Source organism: Brachyistius frenatus, unplaced genomic scaffold (assembly GCF_029030835.1).
Source record: "Brachyistius frenatus isolate BFR_SWC_R1_liver_20210118 unplaced genomic scaffold, ASM2903083v1 Contig_213, whole genome shotgun sequence".
NCBI classification, from domain to species: domain Eukaryota; kingdom Metazoa; phylum Chordata; class Actinopteri; family Embiotocidae; genus Brachyistius; species Brachyistius frenatus.
Window position 1 is genome coordinate 1 of NW_027210812.1, and position 25,479 is coordinate 25,479.

Genomic DNA, 25,479 nt, shown 5'->3' on the forward strand with positions numbered 1-25,479 from the left:
GCTTAAAGAGATCATCTACTAAAATGTATGCACAGAGCTATGGGTGCTTGATCAATACAAAAAGTCTGGATTTCAGCCTCTGCCATTGACATTTCTACCATCTTTAAAAAAAAAAAAAAAGTATAGTTGTCTTTAAGTGTAGCAAAAGCATTATAGCAAAAATTTTGTAAGAAAGAGCTCAGTTGATATTATTGTTTAATGCATTAAAATGGAATTTTGGCATTTCTTCTCTCAGACATGATCTAAAACTTTAAAAGATGTGTGCAGTGGGTTCAGGTGGGAATCCATCTAAAATAGAACAAATAAAAAAAAATCACTTCAAACTGTGCCACAGACTGAATAACGGAAAATGCTGTTGTTTCTGTTGACAAATGCCATTTTTGAGGACAAAAACTCATACCCTGAACATTTTTACCATATGAACAATGTGGATGAATAAGGATAATTATTAACATCATTATTTTTTAACAGTCCATGGTATTTTGATTTTTTTTTTTTTAAATATGAAATGATACAGGGAATTGTTGCTAAGAAATAAAGGATAGAGTTAAATTAACAATAGTGGACATGCTATAGAATAATCTAATACACATTTTAAACAATAAAAGTAAAAAAACAATCTGACAAAAGTACAGCTGAAGGAGAAAGAATCAAGTAAAGAACCGTGGAGCACAAAAGAGCAAGGTAAGAGACATTCAAAGTTAAAGACTTTTCTATTCGTATTATCCATTAATTTGAAACTTAACAAAATTAGAAATAAATACAGCATGAATATGACATTGACCCAAAATAATCACCAGATTGAGATCTGCAATATTTGCATCCAAGTTGTCCATAAAATAAATAATATCCTTGTACAAAAACAGCATTGCCATTTTTAATTACAATTTTGACATTTAAAAAAAAAAAAAAAAAAAAAATAGATGGTTTCATCCTTTGAAAGACAAAACGTCAAATTGAAATCTTTTGTGTCGAAAATAGGACAGATAGGCCTATGCTGCTGATGCTTTTCTAAAATGCTGATCTTTGACTTTAGGAGCAAAAAAAAAAAAAAAAAAAAAAAAGAATAACACAAAGAAAACCTTCAGGCAATAATAGACAGCTAGAAAGAAAAACTATGTGACTTTCCCCCTCTGTTTATTTCTCCTAATGTTAACTGTGCTGCTTTCAGGGTCCTCTGCACGTCACACGGCTTCAAACGCTCGTTCCCACATTTTCCCGACCGAATTTACCACTACGGCAAGCCACGAGGGCGTAAAGCGTTCGCTCGATACTCACACAGCGCTGCTGCAAACGAACGACGATGTCGGAGCAGGAGTCTCTGAGGTGCTCCAGTGCCCGAAACCGTGGAGGCGTACAGCGGGTCGAAGGAAAACTGCGAGCCAGCGTAGAAAAGGGGGATTACTATGAAGCACACCAGATGTACAGGACTTTATTTTTTAGGTAAGACCCGGTGTTATATCCGTAGGTGCAGCTGTAATTGTCAGTTGGCTTTGAGGCCTGCCTGTTCCAGATCATTCCGCTGTCAACCTTGCTGCCGCTACCTTCCCGTTTCTGATTGGTCGGTTGCCTGGTTGGTCCCGCCCACCCGTCTGTTTGTTTGGCTCGTCGTCGCGTCGATCACAAAAAAAAACGGCACCGCTAACGACGGCTGAGTTAGCCAGCGACGTGTTTTAGCAACGCCACCAAATAGCGAGCTAATGACAGTCGAAGTCAAGTCAGCTGGACTTACGGACGCAAAACAGACAGTCCGCCTTCGTGTCTTATTGGAAAAAGACAGTTCATCTGTAAATTAGTTGGATATTAACCACGCTGGTTGAAGCTGTCCACTTGTGTTAGCATGTAGCTCGTAGCCACATTCTGCTCCGCCGCATTCTGGGATGGATCGACATGTTTTCAGTTCGCGTCTCTTTTTATTTGTTTTTACAGTAAAGCTTCTTATTCTTACCTGAACACCGGTCAAATCTACAGAATCTGGGACACGTCTCATGTTCTCGTTGTGTCCTTAATGTTTAAGGACACATTGAAACGATCTCATTTAAGAAATGTGTAATTTAATCCTGAAAAGTTGTGAAATTAACATCGATGTTTACTTGGAAATTGTTTTTAAAATGTGCTCGTCAGATTTTGTAGGGTGCTGTGTTTTTAAAGTAGACACGTCTGTTGAAGGCTTTAAGACCTTCTCCGAGCAGCTTCGTGGTCCTCCGACTACAGTTTAAAGGTCAATGGGAGTGAAGTCAAAACTACCTGGAGGTGACCACAGGAGGAAGATGGACCCCAGGAGGAAGATGGACCACAGGAGGAAGATGGACCCCAGGAGGAAGATGGACCCCAGGAGGAAGATGGACCACAGGAGGAAGATGGACCACAGGAGGAAGATGGACCACAGGAGGAAGATGGACCCCAGATGGACCACAGGAGGAAGATGGACCCCAGGAGGAAGATGGACCCCAGATGGACCACAGGAGGAAGATGGACCCCTGGAGGAAGATGGACCACAGGAGGAAGATGGACCCCAGGAGGAAGATGGACCCCAGATGGACCACAGGAGGAAGATGGACCCCAGGAGGAAGATGGACCCCAGGAGGAAGATGGACCCCAGATGGACCACAGGAGGAAGATGGACCCCAGGAGGAAGATGGACCCCAGGAGGAAGATGGACCCCAGGAGGAAGATGGACCCCAGGAGGAAGATGGACCCCAGGAGGAAGATGGACCCCAGATGGACCCCAGGAGGAAGATGGACCCCAGGAGGAAGATGGACCCCAGGAGGAAGATGGACCCCAGGAGGAAGATGGACCCCAGGAGGAAGATGGACCCCAGGAGGAAGATGGACCCCAGGAGGAAGATGGACCCCAGGAGGAAGAGGAGGAAGATGGACCCCAGGAGGAAGATGGACCCCAGGAGGAAGATGGACCCCAGATGGACCCCAGGAGGAAGATGGACCACAGGAGGAAGATGGACCACAGGAGGAAGATGGACCACAGGAGGAAGATGGACCCCAGGTTGAACAGAACCAGAATAAATGGGAGACAAACATACAAAGAAAGCTTCCAGAGAAAAATGGAGGAGATTTGTTTTTGGGTCTCTTTGATACGGCACAATGAAATCTTGGAGCCCGGTGTCAGAAAGCATCACGAGTCCATTTATTTTCTAACAGAATAACGACCCAAAAACTCCCTGATTTAAAAAAAATCACCCCCAGAATGACAAAGATCAAAACGTTGGACTATCCTGAAGTGTCTGAGGAACCGAAACACGCTGTTTGGAGGAGAAACGCTTCAAACCTCAAGACGGATGGAGCGGTGCAATTTTTGTTTTGTTTTATTTTTTTGTTGTTCTTTTAAATAAAAAAAAGAATGATTTTCATCAGATATGGAATCACCGACGACGGAGGCTCATAACTTGAGTCGTTTTCAAGTTATTTCAGGGAAAAATTGCAGGTTTCTTCTTTTTTGTGTGCGGGAACAAATTCATCGTATGACTGCGTTACAGTTAGTTCGGTGCTCTCTTACTGTCGTTAACCGGCTCTCTGTCATGACTAACAGTCCGAATTGCAATATTACATGCTGAGAGTGAAAGATGTTGATATTAAAACACGGTGACGGGCCTCTGGTCTGTAAGGAGGTAATTGTAACTTAATGCAGGATCTACACTGGTAGCTTGTTTTCCACCGTGCAGAGGAAGGGAAGCAGGAATTATCTTGAGTGATGCAAGCAAAGCATGTGTTTGCCTTGATAAGCAGCTCGTATCATCTCCTGTGTAATGCTGATGCTCCTTTCTGCCATCAGGTACATGTCACAGGCAAAACATGCTGAGGCCCGAGAGCTGATGTACAACGGTGCTCTGCTCTTCTTCAGCTATAACCAGGTACATGCTGCACTAGTTTGTTTTCCCCCTCAAAACGATTAACATCATGCTAGAAAGTTATTTATTGACAAAAATGTCTCTTCTTCTAAATATGGCGTGTGTATGATTACACAAAGATTAGGCTTGTACCAGAAAAGTGGCATTAAATGAACAGATAAAAGACAAATCGTCTTTTCTTCTTCTTTTTCTTCTTATCGTCAGTTGAAGTTTCTATTGATGGTGAACAGTTTGTTTTTGTGTGCGCTCCCAGGTGAGGCTGTACCGATCATGATTGATGAGGTCTCTTCTACGGTTCCCACATTACTTTGTGTGACAGTTCAGACAAAAGAAATAAAGTTGTTTGTCATTTTCTTTGCAGCAAAACAGTGCAGCAGATCTGTCCATGCTGGTGCTGGAGGTTCTGGAGAAATCGGAGACAAAAGTTGAAGATGAAATATTAGGTGGGTGGCAGACTTTTAACAGGTTCTGTGAACGACTCCAATTCATCTACAAGACTTCCTGTAACAAGCTGTCCATTTTGTATAGTTTGATAGTTGCAACATACGTTGTGCCTTTTCAATCTGTTGCCCTTTGACTGTGTGAATGAAAAATGTATAAGAAATGTAGGGTCATTACTGCCTTCACTGTACAACAAGCATGTTAGCGGCACTTAAAACTGCAAAATGTTGCCGTGGGTAATGGATTTTATATGGTATAATAGTTGATACTGTCCTCGTCTGGTTGATCTGTTTACTTGCTGGTAAATGCTTGAGCAATAGAGCGTCATGATTTCAAAGAAGTCTGTCTTTCAAAGGGACATGTTTCCCAGAATCCCCTCGGTGACGTTTTTGTGGTTTTGGTTACGCGTGTGCGTTTGTGGAGCAGAAAGCCTGGCGAAGCTGTTCAGCCTGATGGACCAGAACTCTCCGGAGAGAGTGGCATTTGTGTCCAGAGCCTTGAAATGGTCCACAGGAGGCTCCGGCAAGTTGGGTCACCCTAAACTACACCAGCTGCTGGCTGTGACCTTGTGGAAAGGTAATCAGTTCCTCTTTTTGTTCGTGTCGTGTATATGAATAGCAACAACACGTTACAAGAGCCTAAAGTGATTGGAAATTTAGATCGGAGTTATTTTAAAACACGAGCAAGCAAATGTTTTTACTTGGTGATTAATTGAAGGTATTTATTGCTACTCAATATTGTGCTCATTTATTCTCATTATAGTGTGTTTGTTTTAGCATGATGGTGAAGTGATGCCCAGCATTGACAGAAACGGTATATTCAAAATCTTAATAGGTGTTCTTTTTGTGTTTTGAAAATCACACACTAACAAATCCAACTTGGACTGAAGGTGAGCACACGCTGGGTGTGTATGATGGACCAGTAGATGGACCAAAGTCCTATTGACCAATCACGCCCATCCTGTCTTCCATAGTCAATCCTTAACTAATCATGTCTGTAGGTCATGTCGTCCGTGTGCTGCGGGCGTCACCGTGGCTGGTGTGTGTTGCTGTTGTTACTGTTATTGTTGTGTTGCTGCTGCTTTGCTCCTGAGTGAATCTCAACAAACAAAATGTAAAATTTCTCCACGTTCAGAGCAAAACTACAGCGAGTCTCGTTACCACTTCCTGCATTCGTCTGACGGGGAGGGCTGTGCACAGATGCTGGTGGAGTATTCAGCGTCGCGAGGCTTCCGCAGTGAGGTCGACATGTTTGTGGCGCAGGCCGTCCTACAGTAAGTGAACTGTCACTCCCACATCTCTGAAACAGACGTTGGCTCACTGTAAAAAAAAAATATATATATACAGTTGTCCATTAAATGCCTGCCATACAGACTTGTCATCAGATGCTACAATTTACCATGTTCCCTGAAGGTCTCACAATGCAGGCTGTCAGCAGACACTAGCAAAGACCAGCCTGTAGTCCCCTTACAGTTACTGCAGTGTACGCAACTCGTGTGTTCAAATATGTAATATTTGTGTATGTCAGCCTCGGGGAAAACACTGGAATGAGTTGTGTTTTATCTACCTGGGCTGCCCTGGTCGAGCCTCCAGTTGGTACGGGGAAACACGATCATCCAAATCCTTTATTAGCTTAATGTTGTAGTTTTCAGGACCTCTCCGTGGTGAGACGGCGGTATTGATGCAGCGCGGCGGCCCGCAGTCATATCCATTTTCTGTCCGTCAGCTGTTTCTTTTCAAGAGCTCTCGGTGTTTCTCTTCAGCCACAGTCTCGGTGATGTTTTCGTCTGTATCCTCCAAACCCTGCAGGTTCCTCTGCTTAAAGAACAAAAACAGCGCTTCCGTGGTGTTCAGCACGTACACAGAGAAACACCCGTCCATAGAGAAGGGCCCTCCCTTCGTCCAGCCTCTACTAAACTTTATCTGGTTTCTGCTGCTGGCAGTGGATGGGTGAGCAAAACAACCTCGTATTAAACCCAACGACCTGTCTGTGCCGCTTAACGCTCGGCAGAAGGAACTCTATAAATACCATTGATTGTGTTTTGAAAAATAAGACCGAGGGTGATTTAAAGCTCTTCTGTTGTTTCCTCAGGGGTAAATTAACAGTTTTCACAGTGTTATGTGAGCAATATCAGCCTTCACTGAAGAGGGACCCCATGTATAATGAGGTGAGTATTAACTCTTCGATCTTGATCGGGTAAAGATCATTAAAAAAAAAAAAACCACGGGTGTCTTGTTTTCAATATTATCTTATTTATATTTTATGGTGGAATATTTCATGTAAACATTGTCTGTGTTTTAATTCTCTCCCGTCTCGTCAGTATCTCGACAGAATAGGACAGCTTTTCTTTGGCGTTCCACCCAAACAGTCCCCATCGTACGGCGGACTCCTAGGTGAGTTGACCCAAACTACAGAACGGGTTCAGTTGGAGAATTTACACTTGGTTTCACAAGGTTCAGGCTCTGATGGGGAGGTCATTAGGTGTAGTATACGACTCGCCGACTTCCAGGGTTCAAATAATTGGCACTTTTTCAGGATCAGTTACTCTTGAAAGGAGATGCTGCCAAGAAATGTCCGTTCAGTTTCTCCTATTTTGCATTATTCATAGAGCTGCATGCAGAAGCAGCTAAAGAGGACTCAGAAATAAGAGGAAACTTAAAGGAATCAAACCCAAAACATCTAAATGATGTAGTTGTAACTCAAACCAAATCAGACTGTAGCCGGTCTACAATGATTCAAAATAATTCCATTTTTTGATTCAGGGTATAAACTAAACCTACATAAACCGCAAACCTCCCCAATACAAGTTTACACCCAATGAGAACGTAATGTACGTAGAAAGTAGAACTTCAAATTCAAAAGTTATAACATTTAATCTAGCAAATATTTACAAGACTGAGTAGGCTGAAGTGGAGGGTTGTTCTTTCCCCTGGATATGTTTGATTGATATTATCGATAATAAAAATGAACAGTTCGCCACAACTGTTGTTTATTTTTCTGTAGAAATACCAATACCAGAAGCAAAGGATGTGATTTCCAATAGTGCAGTTACCAAAACAAAAGGGGTCTTTAACTTTTTCATGCCTGGAGGATTATTGTAAAGCAGCATGCAGTGAAAATGCAAATGGGGAGAAACAGAATTTGCCCAAAACTCTTGAAATAAACTACGCGGGGTACGGGTCCGCTCAATATCTGGTTTGAATGGAAATATGTCCGAGTGAAAAAGTTACCCGCGCCGGATTTGAATTGATTTTTGCTGACGATCTCTCGTGTTGCGTCCGACAGGAAACCTGCTGAACAGCCTGATGGGTGCGGGTGAGGAGGATGACGGGGCCGAAGAAGCCCAGGAGGACAGCAGCCCCATAGAGCTGGACTGAGCCCCGCAGCTCAGGACGACAACGAACGAACAAATACATAAAACGAAAAAAAGAAAAAAAAAGAGGAAGACCACCTTCCCTCCCTTCACCTCCACATCGGGGTCTGGGCGAGGGGCTGGTCCGTGTTTTCAGAGGCGTGCTGTTTCACTAAAGTCCCTCCATTAGCCCGACCATCCAGTCCAAAATCAGAACAAGAAAGAAGCCGCCAAAAACAACCCTGTCAGCACTGCCTGGAGTGACTGCGCCAAACTGCAAACTTCCCGTTGTTGAATTCTTGTAAGAAGATATTATTTTATTTCAATCATCACTTTTGTTAGTTTGGGACTCTTTGCGCTCTTGTTTAGGGGTGTGGGATTTTTGAAACATGTGATGACGAACTGTCCTCCCCCCCGTGAAAGCCTGCTCCCAGGAGACGGGGGACGGTTGGGGTCTCCCAGTGGCGAGGACAGCCACGCAAGGTCTTAACCCCTCTTCATACACGTTTATAAGAGGGTTCGGTCGACTCACTACAATCCTCCGACTGATTTGTTCGTCACGGCCTCGCGGAGCTCGATCAGAGTCGCGGTGTAGCTGCTGTCGGCATTTGTGTTTGTTTTTTTACAACTTATTCCGTTACGGGCTTCTTCGTTTGGTAGTAAATTAAATCGTACTTTTAGCCAAGGCCACGTTTCAGCGTCTCATCTCTAGGTGTACGGACACGGTGCACCTTTAACTATCAACCAAACAAACCCATTCGTAGTGCAGATCGTAGTGTCACTTCTGTTCAGTTAAATTAGTGCAAACATTCAGCTGTCTGTATGCAAATAGCTCCATTGTAGCGGTCCAACTTTTTACTGTGCACTTGCTCGTCTGCCGCTAAGAGGAATTGTTTCGGACAAAAAAAACAAAAAAAAAAATCCAGTTTTGGCTTTTTGTTCCAGTTGCAAGAAATCCGACTCTGGCGCCGACGTATTTGAATTTAGAGTCTGCACAGTGGACTTTACAGGAAACCGACACGTCTGTTGGATTGAAACTTGCCTGTTGTACATTGCTGATATTTAAACCTGCTGCTAACCTTATTATTTCTGGCTTAGGCTTGCCCCCCCCCCCTCTTCCCTCCCCCACTTTTTTTTTTTTTTTTTTGGTTTCCCAAATAAATTCCTCTTGGAGGCAGATCATCATTAAAACATCAGCTCAGCCGGTGCATAATAAGAAGCATGATCCATACACTGGCTGCTGTTTATCAGTGTTAAATTCATCGGCCCTCAGAGGCTACAGGGTTTTTTTTTTTTTTTTTTTTTCTTTGCTCGCGTCATTCAGTCTTCACCATCTTTTTGTCCTCAGTGACATTCGTCCAGTCCAGGCCTTTTCCTTCTGCAGTTGCATGTTAACGGGTTCAGTCCCCTTGTGAGGTCAAAATTTACATTAAATACCAGGAATGTCCAGAGGTCTTCCAATGTAGAGGAATGTTTATCTCCTTTTCTGTATTAACCTGTATTTCGAGCTATGGAGGTCCTAAATGGCTAATATTAATGAAGACATAAAAAGTAAGAAGTATGAATACAAAAATTAACCATTTATAGTGAAATATTAAAATGAACCAATACCTTGTAAACTAATTCTATACAGTAGTTCAAACTCAACTTATTTTCAGAGAACTGATTTTTTTTCTTTCATTTTAAAATATATTAGATATAACGAACGCGAATTGAAAAAAAAATCAAGGTCGCTGAAATACTAATTAAATGAAGCTGTTATAATATTTTATTGAATTATGTCACATAGTTTTGGTTCATTTAAATATTTTACTTTTAGATTTTTTTATTTTTTTTTATTTTTAAGATACAATGTATTTAAAAGTCCCATATTGTACACTTGTGGTGTCCACAAGAAGATATTTTCCTGGGTTAAAGTACCAAAAACGATCTAAATATGTTTTTTTGTTTTTTAAAAAATCTGCTGTATTTTATTTCTCTCCGGCAAGAACAGGCTGTTCTGTCTTTCTTTTTAAGATGCTCTGGTGTCAAACCACCCTCTCTTCTGATTGGCTGACTCGTTTCTGAGGTCGACCACTGCCTTTCTTTGGTCTTGTAGCTTGCTAGCTAAGTGGCAGACATGTACCATCAGTGTGAGTTTGTGACATCACAAACCCAAGGAAGCCCAAACGGCACCAATGCTGAATTTTGGGACTTTTAAAGTACTTGTATAGCACCTAGACCTGCTTTATAATAAATAAATAAATACAAAAATAAATGTAAATTTATACAATATGGGACCTTTAATATTGGCCATTTGGGCACCCGTGCAGGACTGGCTGGCACAATGTCACAGGGCTACAGAAGGACAGATAGAATAGTGTTGACATGTCAGTGTACACGCTCTGCAGTGGTAGCATCTATTTAATGTTGGTGTTAAAGATACAAAGACGAGATGTGGCAAAGAGTCTTCAGAAACTGTAAAAATAAAAAAATAAACTAAAATTCTAGATCAAAAACCTGCAAACATTTATTTAAGCGACTCAGCTTAAACATTTAAATAAAATCAAATATTGTTAAAATAATGCAAATTGAGGTGTCACTGTGGCGGCCGGCTCATCCTGCAGACGTCTTTGTTACACCACTGAGGTCGACCATTTCTAAAGGGCAATTCAGGCCAAAATGACTTTTAGGTTGCTTAGCAACAGAACACATTTTCCGAAGAGATCGTTAGAGAAGGTGTTCTGGTATCCGTATGACAGGTACATTGTTTTAATCCAGTGTTAATTGTTACCGTGTCCTTTATTCGACATGTCAAGAGCTGAAACATGTAAAAGGAGGATTCATTGAAACTTTGGGGAGGAGTTTGTTTCGTTAACCTGAAAGTCACTTAAGTCTGAACATTTCCTGTAATTACTTGGACAACGCGCGCGCGTGTGTGTGTGTGTGTGTGTGTGTGTGTGTGTGTGTGACCGAAGGCCTGCTGTCTGTCAGTGAACATCACAGCTTTTGTTTTTGATGATTTCTGTCCTTTTGAGAACTAAAGCAGAGTGTTTGCCTTTTCAGCAGTTCACTAATTGCATAAATAAACTACAACTGAGAAGAGTTTGAGAATGTCAAAGACAGCTTCCTCTCCATTTTCTTTTTTTTACTGCATCATGTAGTGTGTTTCAAACACACAAAAAAAAAAAAAAAAAAACTTGTAGCTGTTTGTTTCACTGTAAATCCCACACAAAGAAAACAACAGGACCAACGTTGTTCATCCTAACATGTGGCGTCTCGGTGCTCTGACCTGCCAGGTTCCCGGTTTGCTGGAAGACCGAAAGTTAATTTGATTCTCTTGTGGTTTGCAGAGCTCACTGGGAGGAAACATCCTGTAGCCTTGGACAGTCGACACACTTGTGAGCCAGATGGCGTCAAGAAGCTAGAAGCAGTTAAGCAGTTACTGGAACATGAGACGGGTAGTGTGAATATGTCATATGCAAAGGACTTTTAATCCATTCACATCCCTTCAAATTCTCACCCAAACAACATTAAGGCATCTTCAAACCGCTCCGTGCTCGCTCGCCAGTTTCTATTTACATAAATTTGATCTGAGTAGTTTTCTCGAAGAGTTTTACAAACGTTGTTGCGGCTGGTGCTCAGGTGCGGGACTGTAGAGCGAGTCTCTGGACTGCATCCGACAGGTGAGCCATGTCGGGCTGCTGAGTCTGATGTTTGATGTACTCCAGAGTGCGAACCTACGGCACACACCACGAGACAAGAAGTCAGTCGGTCTGCACTCGCAAAGAGCATGTTTATGTGACGCAAGTCCGCCTTTTGAAATGATTGAGCCTGTGATGTGAGCCAAGTACAGGAAACATTCCAACAAGTGTGTCGAGGACTCACGGAGATTCGCGTCTCGCAGTGTCCGTGCTTGTGGCTGAGGTTCCACAGGTTGACGGACAGCTGGCTCAGCTTGTTGTTCCTCAGGTCACCGTGAGCCAACAGGACGCCAAACAAGGAGAAGGCCAGAGCGCCCTGGCGGCGAGCGCTCTGCTGCAAGAGAGCGGGAAGACGTGTCAGTGCGACCTCGGGCTGTTTATGGAAATGGATGAAATCTGTAGGGTCTGGAAAGTGAAGCCGATGTGGCTCCATTAGACTCCCATTCAATAAGCGTCAACTCCTCTCATCAAATACAAAGTCAAGATTGTTTTCAATAGCTTACATTTACTCCGTTGGTCCTTCTGATAATAATACCATAATTAATTAGATATTAGGCCTTAAAGAGTGGTATTTATGGGGGCTTGCCTGGTTTGATTGACATGCCCGAGTTCAACCTCACTCCTCCAAACATGGTCACTTCTGGCCCCAGAAAAACAAAACAAGATGGTGACAGCCAAATTGCCAGGGTGTGTTCCCAATGACGTACTTAGTACACTCACATATAGTACTGTTATATATTAGTACGGGTACTTGTAGCACACTGCGTGTTTCCATACTAGTCAGTGTGAACACACTTATGCACTTTAAAATAGTGAGCGTTAGTATACAAGTACGCCATTTTGAACAGCACTTGTCTCGAGGCTTCAAAACTGCAGTTCACAACCCGACAGGTGACATCACGGCGGGTTTTACTCTTCAGTGCGTCGGTTTGCATAAATGCAGCAGAAGAACTTTGGTTAAAAAGTATCATCAAATGGAGGATTTTAAATCTGAATCACCACAGAAACTCATCACATTTGACTAAAAAGCGTAACCTCCACTCCACAAAAAATATTTAGTCCGTTTTTATCAAGAAGTTTTAAAGTGAAAAGCATCACGGGGGAAAAAAACCTAAAAGTTAAAAGTGAGTCATGTCAGTCACGGTGAGATTTCTGTCCGGCCTCACCTCGTCCCGCCCGAGCACCTTCAGATGGTCCAGGATCTGTCCGACCAGAGTCTCACACAGCTTGTTGATCTCTGATAGGAACTTGGGGTCTCCTCCGTACAGCGTCTCGTTGGAGTCCACTGAGACCAGGAAACAGAGAATGAATCAGGTTGCTATAAAGGTGCTAAAATAATCCTCCGGTGTGTGTTGTTACCTTTGGGGATGGAGTAGAGATAAGTTTCCTGGCTCATGGCGGCCAGCAGGGGCAGGGCGCTGACGTAAACCCGCACCTTTGCATCGCTGTTGTCCTCCCAGGTGTAATCCTGGACCATGTTGAGCAGACCGCGGACTAAGTAAAGCACCCCGTGCTCCGGATGATCCTGCAAACACGCACCGGTCTGTCAAACTGTATGAAGAATACCGGGCGAGCAACCGGGTCTGGTACATCTCCTGTAAACCAACATCTGAGTCCTTCGCTGAGCTGTCTAAGCAGAGGCAGGGAGGAAGAATTAAACGTCCTCAGCTGGTAGGATTTTTTTCCCCCCTTCATCTTTCAGTACCGGGGAGGCTGATGAGAAAGAACGGAGAGTGAGTTACCGGGACAACCAGCAGCGTTGCCAAGAAGTTGTTGATGAAGTCCAGCAGGAAGCTCTCCGAGGAGCGCAGCTTCCCCTCCACGCTGATGGAGCGAGGAACCTCCGGAAGAAGGCTGACTGACGCCTTCAGGAACGCATCCGCTGGAGGACAGGGACGAAAGACAGAGAGGTTGAGGGACGATGACAAGGAGGAAGAAACAAAGGTGGAAGGAGAGGCATACAATATATGGAAAATGTGCGCGAGAGAGATGATAAAGAGATGCGGAGAGAGGTGGGAAAATATAGGTGGAAACAAAAGGAGAAAAGAAGAGGAAAGGAAGAAGAAGAAGAAATGAAGGGAGAAGGAAAATAATGTCAAGAGGGGGAAGAAGGACAAAGAAAAGGTAGGAATCATTGAAAGAAGTTGAGCAGCAAAGAGCCTGAGATTTGAAGACGATGAGTACTCTCCGGTCTACTTTGTTTCTGAGTGTTCAGTTTGGTCCGAACCAACATAGAAGGTGTGAAAGGTGCCTCGAACCAAAGGACCAAAAGAGGAAGTCTCGGTCTGGATCAAACTAAGCTCGGGTTAGGTTCGTTTGCTTTTTGGATGTTTAAGAGGGAGGTTCAATACAAGAAGATGAACTGGAAGGTCAGTAAAAACGAGCCGTGATAGCACACAGGGAGAAGAGGAGATGAAATATTTAGAGCAGTGTTGCCATAACAATAATCGTACAGAAAAAAAAAAATCTGTTCATTCGTTTTTCTACATTCAATCTGAAAAAGCTACCGGTTGAATTGGCAACATCCCGACGTCAGATGAAACACCAGTCTACAAACCGATCAGTGTTTGTAGTATGGGAAGACACACCCCACATAGATGATGACGACAGGACGTAGGTAAGTCATGCAAAGATCTTTAGTGACGTCTCCCATTGGTTTGTAAAAGGCCTTTATGAAGCCTCGAGTTCGGACTTTGGTCGGCGCCATCTTGCTAGTTTATAGCGGTTTGGAGCCAGTAGTGACCATATTTGGGCGAGCTGGGGGGAAGTGAGCGACTCAATCTGAAACCCGACGATACTACGTCCCGCCCACCGATACCGTAACCTGACTGCACCTCAGGCCTGTCAATCAAACAAACACGTACCCAAAAACACGGCTGTTTGAGGCTTTTTAAATTTTTTTTTATTAATGACGGATTATTTTCAGATGGACCGCCAGAAAACTATCAAGATGGAGCGACTTCAGCTAACAACACTGAAATAACTTGTGGAAGAAATGTATTGACTTAGAATTTTATGGGACGAGTTGAATGGGAGTCTATGGCCTCTAAGCCAGAATCTTTTTTGGAGCCAACCTCTAGCGGCACTCGGTGGTATTGCAGCTTAAGGCACTTCCACTTTGGCCTCATTTCACAGACCCTGAAGCTACGTCCGCTTTTACAAACCGTCAGTTTGGTCCTTCTGTGTGTGAAAACACCCTGAACTTCTACAGACTTTTTTCCTTCCAGTATAAAATGTAAAATGCAGCAGCGGCTCACCCTGGGAGAGACACTGGTTGGCCAGCGCAACCTGACCGGAGAGCAGATAGAGGCTGAGACGACTGAAGATGCTGCTGAGAGACGGGATGGTGATGAAGCTGTAGGCAGCACACGCCTGGAGGAGAGACACACTAATTGAAACACTTTTTTTTTTTTCTAAGGGCTCCTTTTCCACCCAAAACACAGCTTCAATCTGGTTTCTCTGGCACTGCAGAAATCTCTTCCTGTAGGTGATTATAGGTGCCGTGTGTGTGTGTGTGTGTGTGTGTGTGTGTGTGTGTTGACCCACCCTGACGAACGCTGCAGTTTTCCGGGAGTGACTCCCCCTCATCACCCTCCTGGTCTCCATGGCCAGCTGGTTCACCGTCTGGACAACGTTTTACATAAAGAAGATGAAGCTGGTGTTTGTGTGCTTTCATATGAAATTCGAATCCAGACGCACACACACACACACACACACACACACACACACACACACACACACACACACACACACACACACACACACACACACACACACACACACACACACACACACACACACACACACACACAGACTTCTACTGACGTGAATGAGCTGCATCAGCACCGGCTCCAGGTTACAGAAAGTGGCTCTGGCTTCAACGCAGAAACTCAACTGCTGCTCAAAGTCACGACCGAAGGAAACCTGAACAATACCGATAGAGAAAGAAACCAAAACATATGTAAAATATATTTTCCTCTTTTATTCAAAGACTACAATTTAAAATGTACTTTTGTGACATTTACTACTTTATCAATAGATAATGGCTGGTGGGTTAAAATAAAGATCAGAAGGAGAAGAAATAGCTGTTCAGTATCACGTCATTTTCCGAACTTTTGAGCTCAAAAGAAATTTGAATCGTTTGGAAAAGTTATTTCATGATAGAAGTTGGTGTATTCAAAATAATCATGGAAAAACACGGCTTGAGCTGCAGGAAAATATAACGACCGAGTTAAAAAAAATAACAATCCACTAATGTGAGAGCACACGTCTTATAAAGGGAATAGGAGATGACTCTCTGATTGGTTCATTTCATGTTACACCCAAAACCATTCAAATCTAATACGACAGCAGTGTTTGCCTTTGAACCACAGACAAAGGTCTGAAGCGTCTCACCATGCGGATGAAGCCGATGATCAGCAGAGCCAGAGATCGTTTCTCGTCCTCCAGAGTAAGAGCGCTGCGAGACAAAGAGGAGAGACACGCTCACAACCAGAGGAAATACACAGCACTGGGAAAGTAGGTGTTCAAAATCACTGACACACACACACACACACACACACACACACACACACACACACACACACACACACACACACACACACACACACACACACACACACACACACACACACACACTAACACAAAGAGCCTACTTGACAGAGTCGTGCATGGTCTTGCAGATGTGCAGCATGGCGTTGAGGATGACCGGGTCTCTGGTGAGCTCCACCTGGTGTCTGCGGGAGACAAATTTGTAAGAAGGCATCGCTTTTTTTCCTTCTTACTGTCACAAACCAAAGAAATCTCCCGATCGCAACAAACTCTCACTTGATGAAGACCTCCATGATGGATTTGCAGACCTCCACCCTCACGCTGTCCTTCTGGAACATGTCCAGGAACGGCAGGAAGCGCTCCTGTGGGGACAGACAAGAAAGACACTGAGGCACGAGGAAGCAGCCGTTTCCAAAGCGCGTCCGCGGGTTTCATCGTGCCTTTTCTTTGTTTTAAACCGGCGGCGCTCACCATGGAGAAGAGGACGGAGAAGTCGTGGAAGTAGGTGAGGATCTTCCTGATCACCGACTGCAGCTGCACGCAGGACAAGAAACAAGAAGAGAGTCACCGTGGGGAAAACGTAACGAGGATGAAGTTTTTTAAAAAAAAAAAATTTAAAGGCAGCGAGTAAATCCTGCCGACCTGCAGGTAGGCGTCCTCGAACGCTCGGTCCGGCGTCAAGTGTTTGATGATGTCAGCCAGAACGGTGTTGACCTCCCGTTTCTGAGAGAAAGAGAAAAGAAAGAGTTGAGAAGAGCAATTTCAAATCATATAAAGATCTTCAACCGATCCTCTCTCCTGTGTTTTACTCACCGTGAAGTGGCGGCAGGTGAACTCCACCCAGATTTCAGCACAGTTGATGTAATCCTGAGAAACGAGAGGAACATTTTGAGTAACAATCTGGGAACGTGTCGACTGGAATAACGTATCTTTGGGAAAGCTGGCGTCGGCGTTACAGAACCTGAGGGCTGCGGACTTTGGTGACCACCTTCCAGGCTTCGTTCAGGATCGTCAGCCTCTCCGACTCCGGAGGATCCGCGCAAGCCAGACTGCGACCCAGAGAACCGAACAACAGATGCTGGAGAGGAGACGACAATCAAAACGTTCATTTGTATTTTAACAACATTTAACTGACTCAAACCCAACTGATACGGGATTTTTGGCATGCAGGGATAAATGATCTTAATCGGATCAGTCGAGGAATGTCGAACATGTTTCCAGTGGCCGTTAGCCCAGGCCAGGTTTGTCACCATTCCTGTTTGGGATTTTCATGCACAGGATTTGAAGGAGTGTGTCCAGTTTGGGAGTCTCAGAATTGCCTCTCTCCTTATTGTCTGCTGTTTGCAGATGATGTGGTTCTGTTGGCTTCACCAGACCGTGACCTCTAACGGTTTGCAGCTGAGTATTAATATGGCTGCAAGTCTGAGGCCGTGATTCTCTGCCGGAAAACGGTGGCTGGCTCGCTTCGGGTTAGGGTGGGAGTCCTCGCCTTCAGTGAGGGAGCTGAAGTATGTCAGGGTCTTGGTTACGAGTGAGGGCAGAACAAAGCGGGATGCTGACAGGTGGATATAGCGTGGGTTGTGCTGGGAAAGAAGGAGCTGAGCCAGAAGGCAAAGCTTTCAATTTACTGGTCGGTCTACGTTCCGACCCTCAACTACGGTCATGAGCTCTGGTGCTGACTGAAAAAAGGAGCGACTGTAATGAGTTTCCTCTGCAGGGTGGCCGGGCTCGGCTCCGTCATGCCGGAGGAGCTCCGAGTAGAGCCGCTTCTTTGCGTCCAAAGGAGCCGGTTAAAGTGTTTCATCAGGACACGTTGAAGTAGGAGACCCTGGGGTAGACCCAGAACACGCTGGAGGGATTATATATCTAATCTGGCCCGGGATCCCCCAGGAGGAGGTGGAAAACATGGCTGAGGAGAGGGAAGTCTGGACAAACTTGCTCGTTCTGCTGCCACGGCGACCCGACCCCAGATAAGTGACAGAAAACGGATGGACGATAAACTTTAGTGTCGAAAATGACATCTCAGCACTGAAACAGTAGACTTTAATGGGAATGTGATACTTATTAATAACTATAAATCTAAAAAAAACAAAACATAAATAGAATCATTTCTAATTTACCTCAAGCATCTTGTCTTGTTTTACGTTCTGTTAAAAAGAGTTTCATTGATATATTTGTGACGGCCAATATCTGAGAATAAAACTGCTCAACCGATAAATCGTTTGGGCTCTAATGACGCACACAAAACGACGCCATACAGATGTCCAAATGTCTTCCCTCTCTACACTTTAACTCTGTCTATAGTAAACAGTTTTTTTAGTTGACCATATCTACCGCCGCTCGCGTCCTCTGACCTTTGGGAAGCCGGACTCGTCGCAGTCTTTGATCATCCCGATGAAGTCGGTGGCTCTGGCTGCGACAAACTCCGGCCTGAACGCCCTCATCACCGAATTCAGGAGCAAAGCACTGTGGGAAACAGGAACATGGAGGATCGCTCTGGTCAGAAGGACGTTCACGGTTTGTCACCGCCTCCAGAAACCAATCTAAACATTGAATAAATACTAGTAAATCTTTGGTAAAGTACATTTATAGGATCATCTTTCCTCTGTTATGACTGTGTGAACCTATTTTTTTTTCACTACGTGCTTCCTAATATATTTGCTTTTTGGTTGGTAACCCCTTAAAATCACTGGGTGCTACAGAGTGGTTGTAACTTGTATTTGAATAAAGAACAAATTATTCTGAGGATCAAAAACTTTAAAAAAAAATGTCCTGCTGTCTAATCCATTAATATCTGCAAGATAAAGCTGTCAACTGTTAACTGTCAACTTTATCTAAACAAAAATATCTTAAATACTATTGAAACGAGGAAGAAACTGCTCCAGAGAAAAACTAACACATGCACCTCTTGCCGCACTTCATCTTTTCACCAACAGAAAACACATTTTTTTCATGATCATTTTGTGGCTAAAAGCACTCACTTATTTCCCAACGTCTTGCATCTCTCCATCATCTCCGTCAGCAGAGACTGAAGAAGAAAAACACAAACAGCATTAAAAGCAGAAACACTGGTGAGTCTCTGCTTCTGGGAGGGTTTCATCAAGGTTGACTTTTTTGCAATGAAACCGCCAAAAGCCGACACGTAAAAGTCCACGTAGATACCTCCGGAGCTCTGTAGGCGATGCACTGCAGGATCCAGTTGATGGCGGGCGAGTAGAGCGTCAGGTACTCGGGCACCTCCACCCGCTGCACCACCAGCTGGTTCTGGATGCTCTCTCCGCTGATCTGCCGGAAGGTGCCGAGCAGGTCGAAGAAGTTGCGGTTCAGGCTGTCTTTGAGGTGCGGGGCCACCTCCATGCCCACCTAGATTTCAAAATAAAAGTCTAACTCGGGATGCACAGAATATCAAACAATTATCTCGTTAGATGCTCTGTGGGATGCAAAATGGCCGAGCCAAAATAAATCAATATTGTCCATCAAGCAGGGACTGGGGGGGGGGGAGGGGCAAAAAAAAAAAAACGGATAAGAGGTGGGAACGTCTCACCCGGCAGAGGTAAGCTCTGGCGTACGCAGCCACCAAAGGATCTCCAATCCCTCTGATCATGGCCGTTAACCGAGGAAGCGTCTCCTGAATGCCGCTGTGGAAGGTGGAGGGGCAGCAAGAACAATATTTCATAAGCAAAATGGACTATTTGTTATGTCAAATGCATCAGAAATAGCCAGCAAACCAACTCTAATCAAGCTTTCAACTTTTCAACTCTGCAAACAAACACTGAGAGGACTCACGATTTGTTGAGGAAGCGGTTGCACTTGAGGATGGCAGCTTCAACGTATCTGTGCACGGAGGTTAAAGAGTCCAATTTATATGAGACACACAGATCGTCAGGGTCAATACAAGCACAGTTCAGTGGGAGTTGATTTAGTTTTACAATTTTGGGCATTTTTGTCAGAGAGGAAGGGAATGACCTGCAGTAAAGGTCTGGATTACAACCAGGACGTCACTGCTGGAGGCATTTGCTCCCATGTTGTTTGTGCCCTGACCCCTCAGCTATCCCCTCCGAGCATGAGTGCACGGAGGGAGATATATTTTAAAACCGGTTCAACTTTGTGTCCTGGTGAAGGTAGGAACAAATAATGTCCTGATCAAGACCAAAATATGTTCACACACCCATTTAGATGTAAATATGTATGTTTATATATCAGCATTATTATTAACAGATATGTAGATTAGTCAATGGCAGCTCTGCACATGCAAAATAATCCATGTATGAAAAGTTTAACACCATTATGCGTACAGATCTCTGTGAGGAAAAACATTGAAAAAAACTTAAAATTCTTTTTTTTTAATTCAATAATTTGAGACCGGAAAAATGTAAGTATAAATCAAAGGGCAGATATAAACTACAATCAGCGCCTAATGGTTGGATGCCTTTGCTAACCACTCAAGTTGTAGTGTACATGATTATCTATTCAAACCCATAAAGATATTAAACTCCTAGTGAACTTGACCTTTGACCCACAGATCTAATCAGTTTATCCTTGGTTTCAAGTGAACGGTTTTGCCAAGTTTGAACAAATTTCCTCGAGGCGTTCCTGAAATGTCGCGTTAACAAGAATGGGACGGACAACCTGTAAACATAATGCCTCCGGCGATGGCATAGAAACTATAAAGTCCAGGTTCGTACCGATGATCTGGGAAGAGTTCCTGCAGGCAGATGTTCGCTAAGCTGCGTGATGTTCTGAAGGATACAGTCGAGGCAGGAGCTCTCTGATGGAGGCGATCTTGAAGAACCAGTTGAGGCACGTCTCCTTGGCCGTGTCGTTCACTTCGTCCACCGTGAAGCAGTCTGAGGTGGGACACAAACCGAGAGACAAAATGTCCCCTCAGAGGTCCAACTGCTATAAACCCTGAGCGTACTCGCGGGCACAGATGACAACGACATGAGTTGGATGTTGCCTCCGTACCTGGTAAAGGTCGCGGGTCTGAACACATGGTCAGGATTCTGTCGAACACCAGCCGGCCTACAAACAAGCAACACCGGAGTCAGAAAAGCAGCAATTCTTTGTACAAGGACTGAACTGAAGGAAACGAGGCGTCTTTACGCACCGAAAGTGTCGAGGATGTCGGTGATGAGAACAAACTTGCTGGGGTAGAACTGGATCACCGAGGTGTCGGACAGAAGCTTGGAGCACTGGAACATACATCACAACTCAATGCTCACGTTGTTAAAGAGAAGAACTGGTAATGTTGCCACAGATGAATCAATCAATCAGTGTTTGTTGACTTAACAGACACAGACAGAAGATGTGACTGTTCCTCTGGGGGGGGGTTCAGTGTTTTCAAGCGCCGGATTACCTGAATGACAATCTTCAGGGCTTTGACCTTCTGGTCGGAGGACCAGGCCTCCTTCAGGGACTGGTTCAGCTCCTCGATGCGGTTGGCGTAATCCTGCTGGGAGAGGTTCAGCAGCTCTCTTTGGGAACCCTGAACACACAAACGTGATCAAGCTTAAAGGATGTTCGCTTGAATCAAAGACCTGACATCGATGTTGAAATCTTAAAAGGAGACGGCGCCGGAGTACTTGCTGGCCTTAAATTCAAGTTGGATGTTCCCAGTTTGAAATGAACTCTGAAACCTCGTCATTAAACAAATGTACACCGGGAAGCAGACATAGAAGTAAGTTACGACGCTTGATCAACATCAGCACCTGCTTTTGTGCACATTTGAGATTTGAGCAGAGAACATATACCAACTTTTGTGTCAAATTCAAGAAATGAGCAGCAGAGACCTCTGAAATGCTTCAGAGAGTCTATGGCAATGAAGCAATGAGTCGGGCGAAGTGTCTTCAGTGGCATTTGTGTTTCAAGAGGGGCAGAACGTTACTGTCAAAGACCGAAGAAGTCGTATCTTTTCAGGAGCAACCGGGTGTGTTTTTCTGTGACATTCGTCAGGTTGTGCACCAAATATTGGTCCCACAGGGTCAGACTGTCAACACAGAGTTCTACTGTGACGTTCTGAGGCGTCTGAGGGAAAAGAATTAGGTAGAAATGATCTGAACTGTGGCGCCATGGCAACAGGGTTCTCCAACATGACAACACACCTTCGTAAAAGCACACACGCATGTGCAAACCAACATACCTCCTCCAGATCGTCCAGCTCCTCCAGGCGAGTCCGAACTTTCTCCGAAACAGCTGAGGTCCCGGGACTGAGAGCTTTTCCTGCTGAACACAGCAGGGATTCATTTCATTTTCAACCAAAGTGCACTTTAATACATTCATGGCTTTCTTTTAATATAGGTAGACAAGATCATGTTCAACATTGTACACACATGAGTGTTTACAGCAGCAGGACAGGGACTGAGGGAGGGACAAGAACAACTACTGAGCTTCTTCAGAGGAATAAAATACAGCTGCTTCGGATCACAGCATCAATACATTTTCATCTTGTACAGAGGAAAAAATATAGAATCTCCAGATTATACAGGTTAATGAGTTTATTATGCCGAATATAAACTCAGTTCTTACCTCTGTCAGAGCCCATGAAAAGATTCTGTGAGGACAAAGAAGTTTAGATTAGGTTTCGGTCTTATAAAGTATATCGGCCAATCACAGACGTATTGGTATCAGTTTATATGCTGCTCAATATGAACTGTTTTCTTTTTTACAAAACATAATAGAGAAAAACATTGTTGGGGTAGATTAGAAATTGTTCTATTTGTGTTTTTAATAGTTATTTATAATTATCAAATTCCCAGTGAGGTTTACTTTTTCAGAGCACTGATGTCAGTGTGGACACGAAACTGTAAAATATCCTGCCTCCATTACATATCTTTGCCATAAATATCAATATTGCATATATGAGGGTTCATTGTGTGTTTATATGTACCATATATAAAGAATAGCAGTATCTTTTATCCATATCTTTTACCCTTTAATATCGGTATTGGTATCGACCACAAAAATCCAGTATCTATAAAAAACTGATGAATTCCTTTTCCTCAAACAATGTCTTAGTGGGTATTAAAAAGTCTTACATTTTTGTATTTGTTCTTCTTTGTTGTAGACAGCATTTACAGACACGGTGCTGATTTGAACCAAAACCTCATCAACAACTCAAATGCATTTTTATTTAATTAGCTGATCAAGCCATCAATTTTCTGTTATTAATCTGTGTCCAGGCATGGACGGATTATGAGACAACAGGTCCTGGGACAAAGACAAGAACGAGGCCCCCCAAACCACCCAGAGCCCCCAGACTGTCTCTCTGTGGTCATTTTAAGTGTCTTTGAAACTGTTTATTCTGATTTTAGAGTGTTTGAACTGAGTTCTGTGACTTTTAAATAAAAAATATTACCAGTTGTTTCAAACAGGCTCGGGCCCTTCAGTCCAGCTGATTCATTATTAGGATCTACTGTTACATCCAGCTGGGTGCTGAGGTAAATATGAATAAATCGATGTACTTCAAAAATAATTGTAGGTCTTATTGTTTGTTTGTTTTCTGTCCTTCTCTGACTGCTATGATTGTGAAAAAAGAGCTGGTTTGCTGTTAAAAAGGTTTAATAGAGAAATTAATATTGTGTCCATCATGTGTTGCCCCGACCAAGGAAACACTTTTGGTCTTTGCTGTTTGGATGGAGACCGACTCACGATGGAGAGTTTTTCGGTGGTGGTGAACCGGGCCAGGATTTCCCCTCGCTTCGATGACCAATGCTCAAAGTCTGGCCCCACCGCCTCTTCCTCCTTCTCCCTCCTCTTCCTCCCCAGGTCCTGGAAGCACAACACCAGCGCCTTAAACATAAAGTCTGGTATCTCTCTCTCCATTTATGAAACACATTCACCTGTGCGTGAGTGATGAAGCAGCCGACAGATCATCTTCGCAAGTGTTTCCCCGTAATAATATTGATGTATCTAAACATCAGCCGCTCCGCCTGCAGCGTGAACTCACCCCCGCCGAGCTGCTGTGGGACACGGCCGGAGTCTCGCTGGCCGAGGCAGCGGCGAACATGGACAGGGGGTCGGTCCCGTCCAGCATGGAGCTGAGGGGGTCCGGGGGCACCGAGGAAGAGGAGGACGAAGAGGAGGAGGTGCTGCCTTTACGGGCTCCACGGCGGGTCTTTGTGTCCGTCACCTGGATGGAGAAGAGAGGGACTGTACCGATGTTCTGCTTGATTTTTTTTTTTTTAACTCATTTAATACATTTTTAACCGTTTCTTTTTCAAGGCAAAACTGTTTAGTTTTTTTTTTAAATGACTGAAGCAGTAATGGAGAGTCAGGATAAAGGAGGAAGAGGAGGAAGTGTGTGTGTGTTTTTTTTGTTTTTTTTAATGTAGCTGGACAGCAGGAGGACACTCGTACCATGATGGGTTTGAGGGGGTGGTAGTCTCCGAACTCGACCGGAGACGCCTCCAGGTGACACCTCTGCAGCTCCGCGTCATAGTTGCGTCCACGGGAACGCCTGGTTAGACGACAGACAGACAGGAGAGCAGATCAGCCTCTAATTCGGTTCCGCTCCAAAATGTAACGGGTTCTTCTTCGACCCGCGTTACACCCCTCCACCAGGTTTCATGAATATCGTGCGGGTCGTTTTTGCATAATCCTGCTGACAAACAGATAAACAAACAAACCACGCAGAAACACAAACTCCTTTTGGCAGAGGTAGAAATACATTAACGGGATTACCAATAACACAAATAATACACAAGTGTCATCTCTGCGTGTTAACATCTACACCCAGATGTTGATCATTACCTAATAAATAGAGGCATTGTCTAACAAAACAAGCTACTGCGTGCTTCTATTGTCCTATTTGATTGACTGCTTTCATTTCGCAGCGATAGTTACGAGTTACTTTTCAGATCAATATTTGAAATGTCTCCTCCATATCATCTGTCTACCCTCATTGAAACAACACATCGTTCCTATTATTTATATATAATAAACATGACAGCCCAAATTTTGCATCATGAGTACTTTTACTTTTGACACTTTAAGTACATTTTGCTGACTGTACTTATGTACTTTTATTTTGGTAAGAAGGCAGGAGTTTCATTTGAATTGACATGCCTACAAGCACACTGTGTCCAGAGACCTCTCAGCCTGAACAAGCCGGATGATAATGATGATGTTGCTCTTAGTTGGTCATATTATGCTGCAAAGCTGCAAACCAAGTTGGCATTTGTTGTAGGACACTAATTTAAAATTAGGCTCAAAATACACGTGTTTGTACCACATTTATGTTCTCGAACGTCTCACGTGATGAACAGGTCATTGATTTAACTGGTTTATGTTGATAAAACGGAGTTTTTATAATAAGAAAACAACATCTTACCACTGCACCGCAGCCATTTTTCCACATCATGTGACAGCGTAGGACTTCCTGGTTAGGTCCAATTTAGGAAACGCGCTGTTTTACTTCACAAATAGAAGATTTGTAAAATATTTACTGGTGTCACATTAAGGACTGATACTGTGAATATATAATAACGTGTCAGCCTATGATTTGTGACAACCACAGCGCGATTTGAAAGACGTTTTAATTAACGTTATATTGCGCGATAGAACTTCACTTCCCAGGATGCATTGCGCA

General features: G+C 43.8%; 2 protein-coding genes across 5 annotated transcripts; one reads left to right on the forward strand and one right to left on the reverse strand.

The window, feature by feature from the left end:
- Positions 1-1,272: 1,272 nt before the first annotated feature.
- On the forward strand, positions 1,273-10,759 carry get4 (guided entry of tail-anchored proteins factor 4). Its single transcript, XM_069719367.1, has 9 exons — positions 1,273-1,443; positions 3,791-3,869; positions 4,228-4,309; positions 4,734-4,883; positions 5,442-5,580; positions 6,116-6,256; positions 6,399-6,474; positions 6,628-6,700; positions 7,593-10,759. The coding sequence occupies exons 1-9, from the start codon at positions 1,304-1,306 to the stop codon at positions 7,682-7,684; spliced, it is 972 nt and encodes a 323-aa protein (XP_069575468.1). The 5' UTR covers positions 1,273-1,303; the 3' UTR covers positions 7,685-10,759.
- Positions 10,144-25,270, reverse strand: vps35l (VPS35 endosomal protein sorting factor like). 4 transcript variants are annotated; one of them, XM_069719363.1, is made up of 30 exons: positions 25,222-25,270; positions 24,249-24,348; positions 23,839-24,021; positions 23,541-23,660; positions 22,419-22,443; positions 22,033-22,112; positions 21,250-21,378; positions 21,001-21,085; positions 20,859-20,915; positions 20,644-20,740; positions 19,680-19,727; positions 19,438-19,531; positions 19,056-19,256; positions 18,875-18,921; positions 18,248-18,359; positions 16,855-16,971; positions 16,707-16,760; positions 16,536-16,616; positions 16,365-16,427; positions 16,170-16,255; positions 15,998-16,078; positions 15,738-15,801; positions 15,168-15,266; positions 14,889-14,966; positions 14,600-14,714; positions 13,085-13,224; positions 12,702-12,867; positions 12,509-12,627; positions 11,527-11,673; positions 10,144-11,378 (listed from the first exon to the last, which is right to left on the reverse strand). In XM_069719363.1, exons 1-30 carry the CDS (start codon positions 25,236-25,238, stop codon positions 11,280-11,282), a joined length of 2,904 nt encoding a protein of 967 aa, XP_069575464.1. In that variant the 5' UTR covers positions 25,239-25,270; the 3' UTR covers positions 10,144-11,279. The 4 variants fall into 4 exon arrangements, with proteins under 4 accessions (XP_069575464.1, XP_069575462.1, XP_069575463.1 ...); XM_069719361.1 differs by having other exon boundaries at positions 11,527-11,676; XM_069719362.1 differs by having other exon boundaries at positions 22,033-22,115.
- Positions 25,271-25,479: the final 209 nt, after the last annotated feature.

Coding starts and splice junctions, on each gene's coding strand:
- get4 (XM_069719367.1), top strand. CDS start 1,304: ATGTCGGAGCAGGAGTCTCTGAGGTGCTCCAGTGCCCGAAACCGTGGA. Junction 3,870..4,227: donor TCTTCTTCAGCTATAACCAG/GTACATGCTGCA, acceptor TTTTCTTTGCAG/CAAAACAGTGCAGCAGATCT. Junction 4,310..4,733: donor AGTTGAAGATGAAATATTAG/GTGGGTGGCAGA, acceptor TTTGTGGAGCAG/AAAGCCTGGCGAAGCTGTTC.
- vps35l (XM_069719360.1), bottom strand. Junction 16,761..16,854: donor CCAAAGTCCGCAGCCCTCAG/GTTCTGTAACGC, acceptor CTCGTTTCTCAG/GATTACATCAACTGTGCTGA. Junction 16,079..16,169: donor ATCATGGAGGTCTTCATCAA/GTGAGAGTTTGT, acceptor TGTCTCCCGCAG/ACACCAGGTGGAGCTCACCA.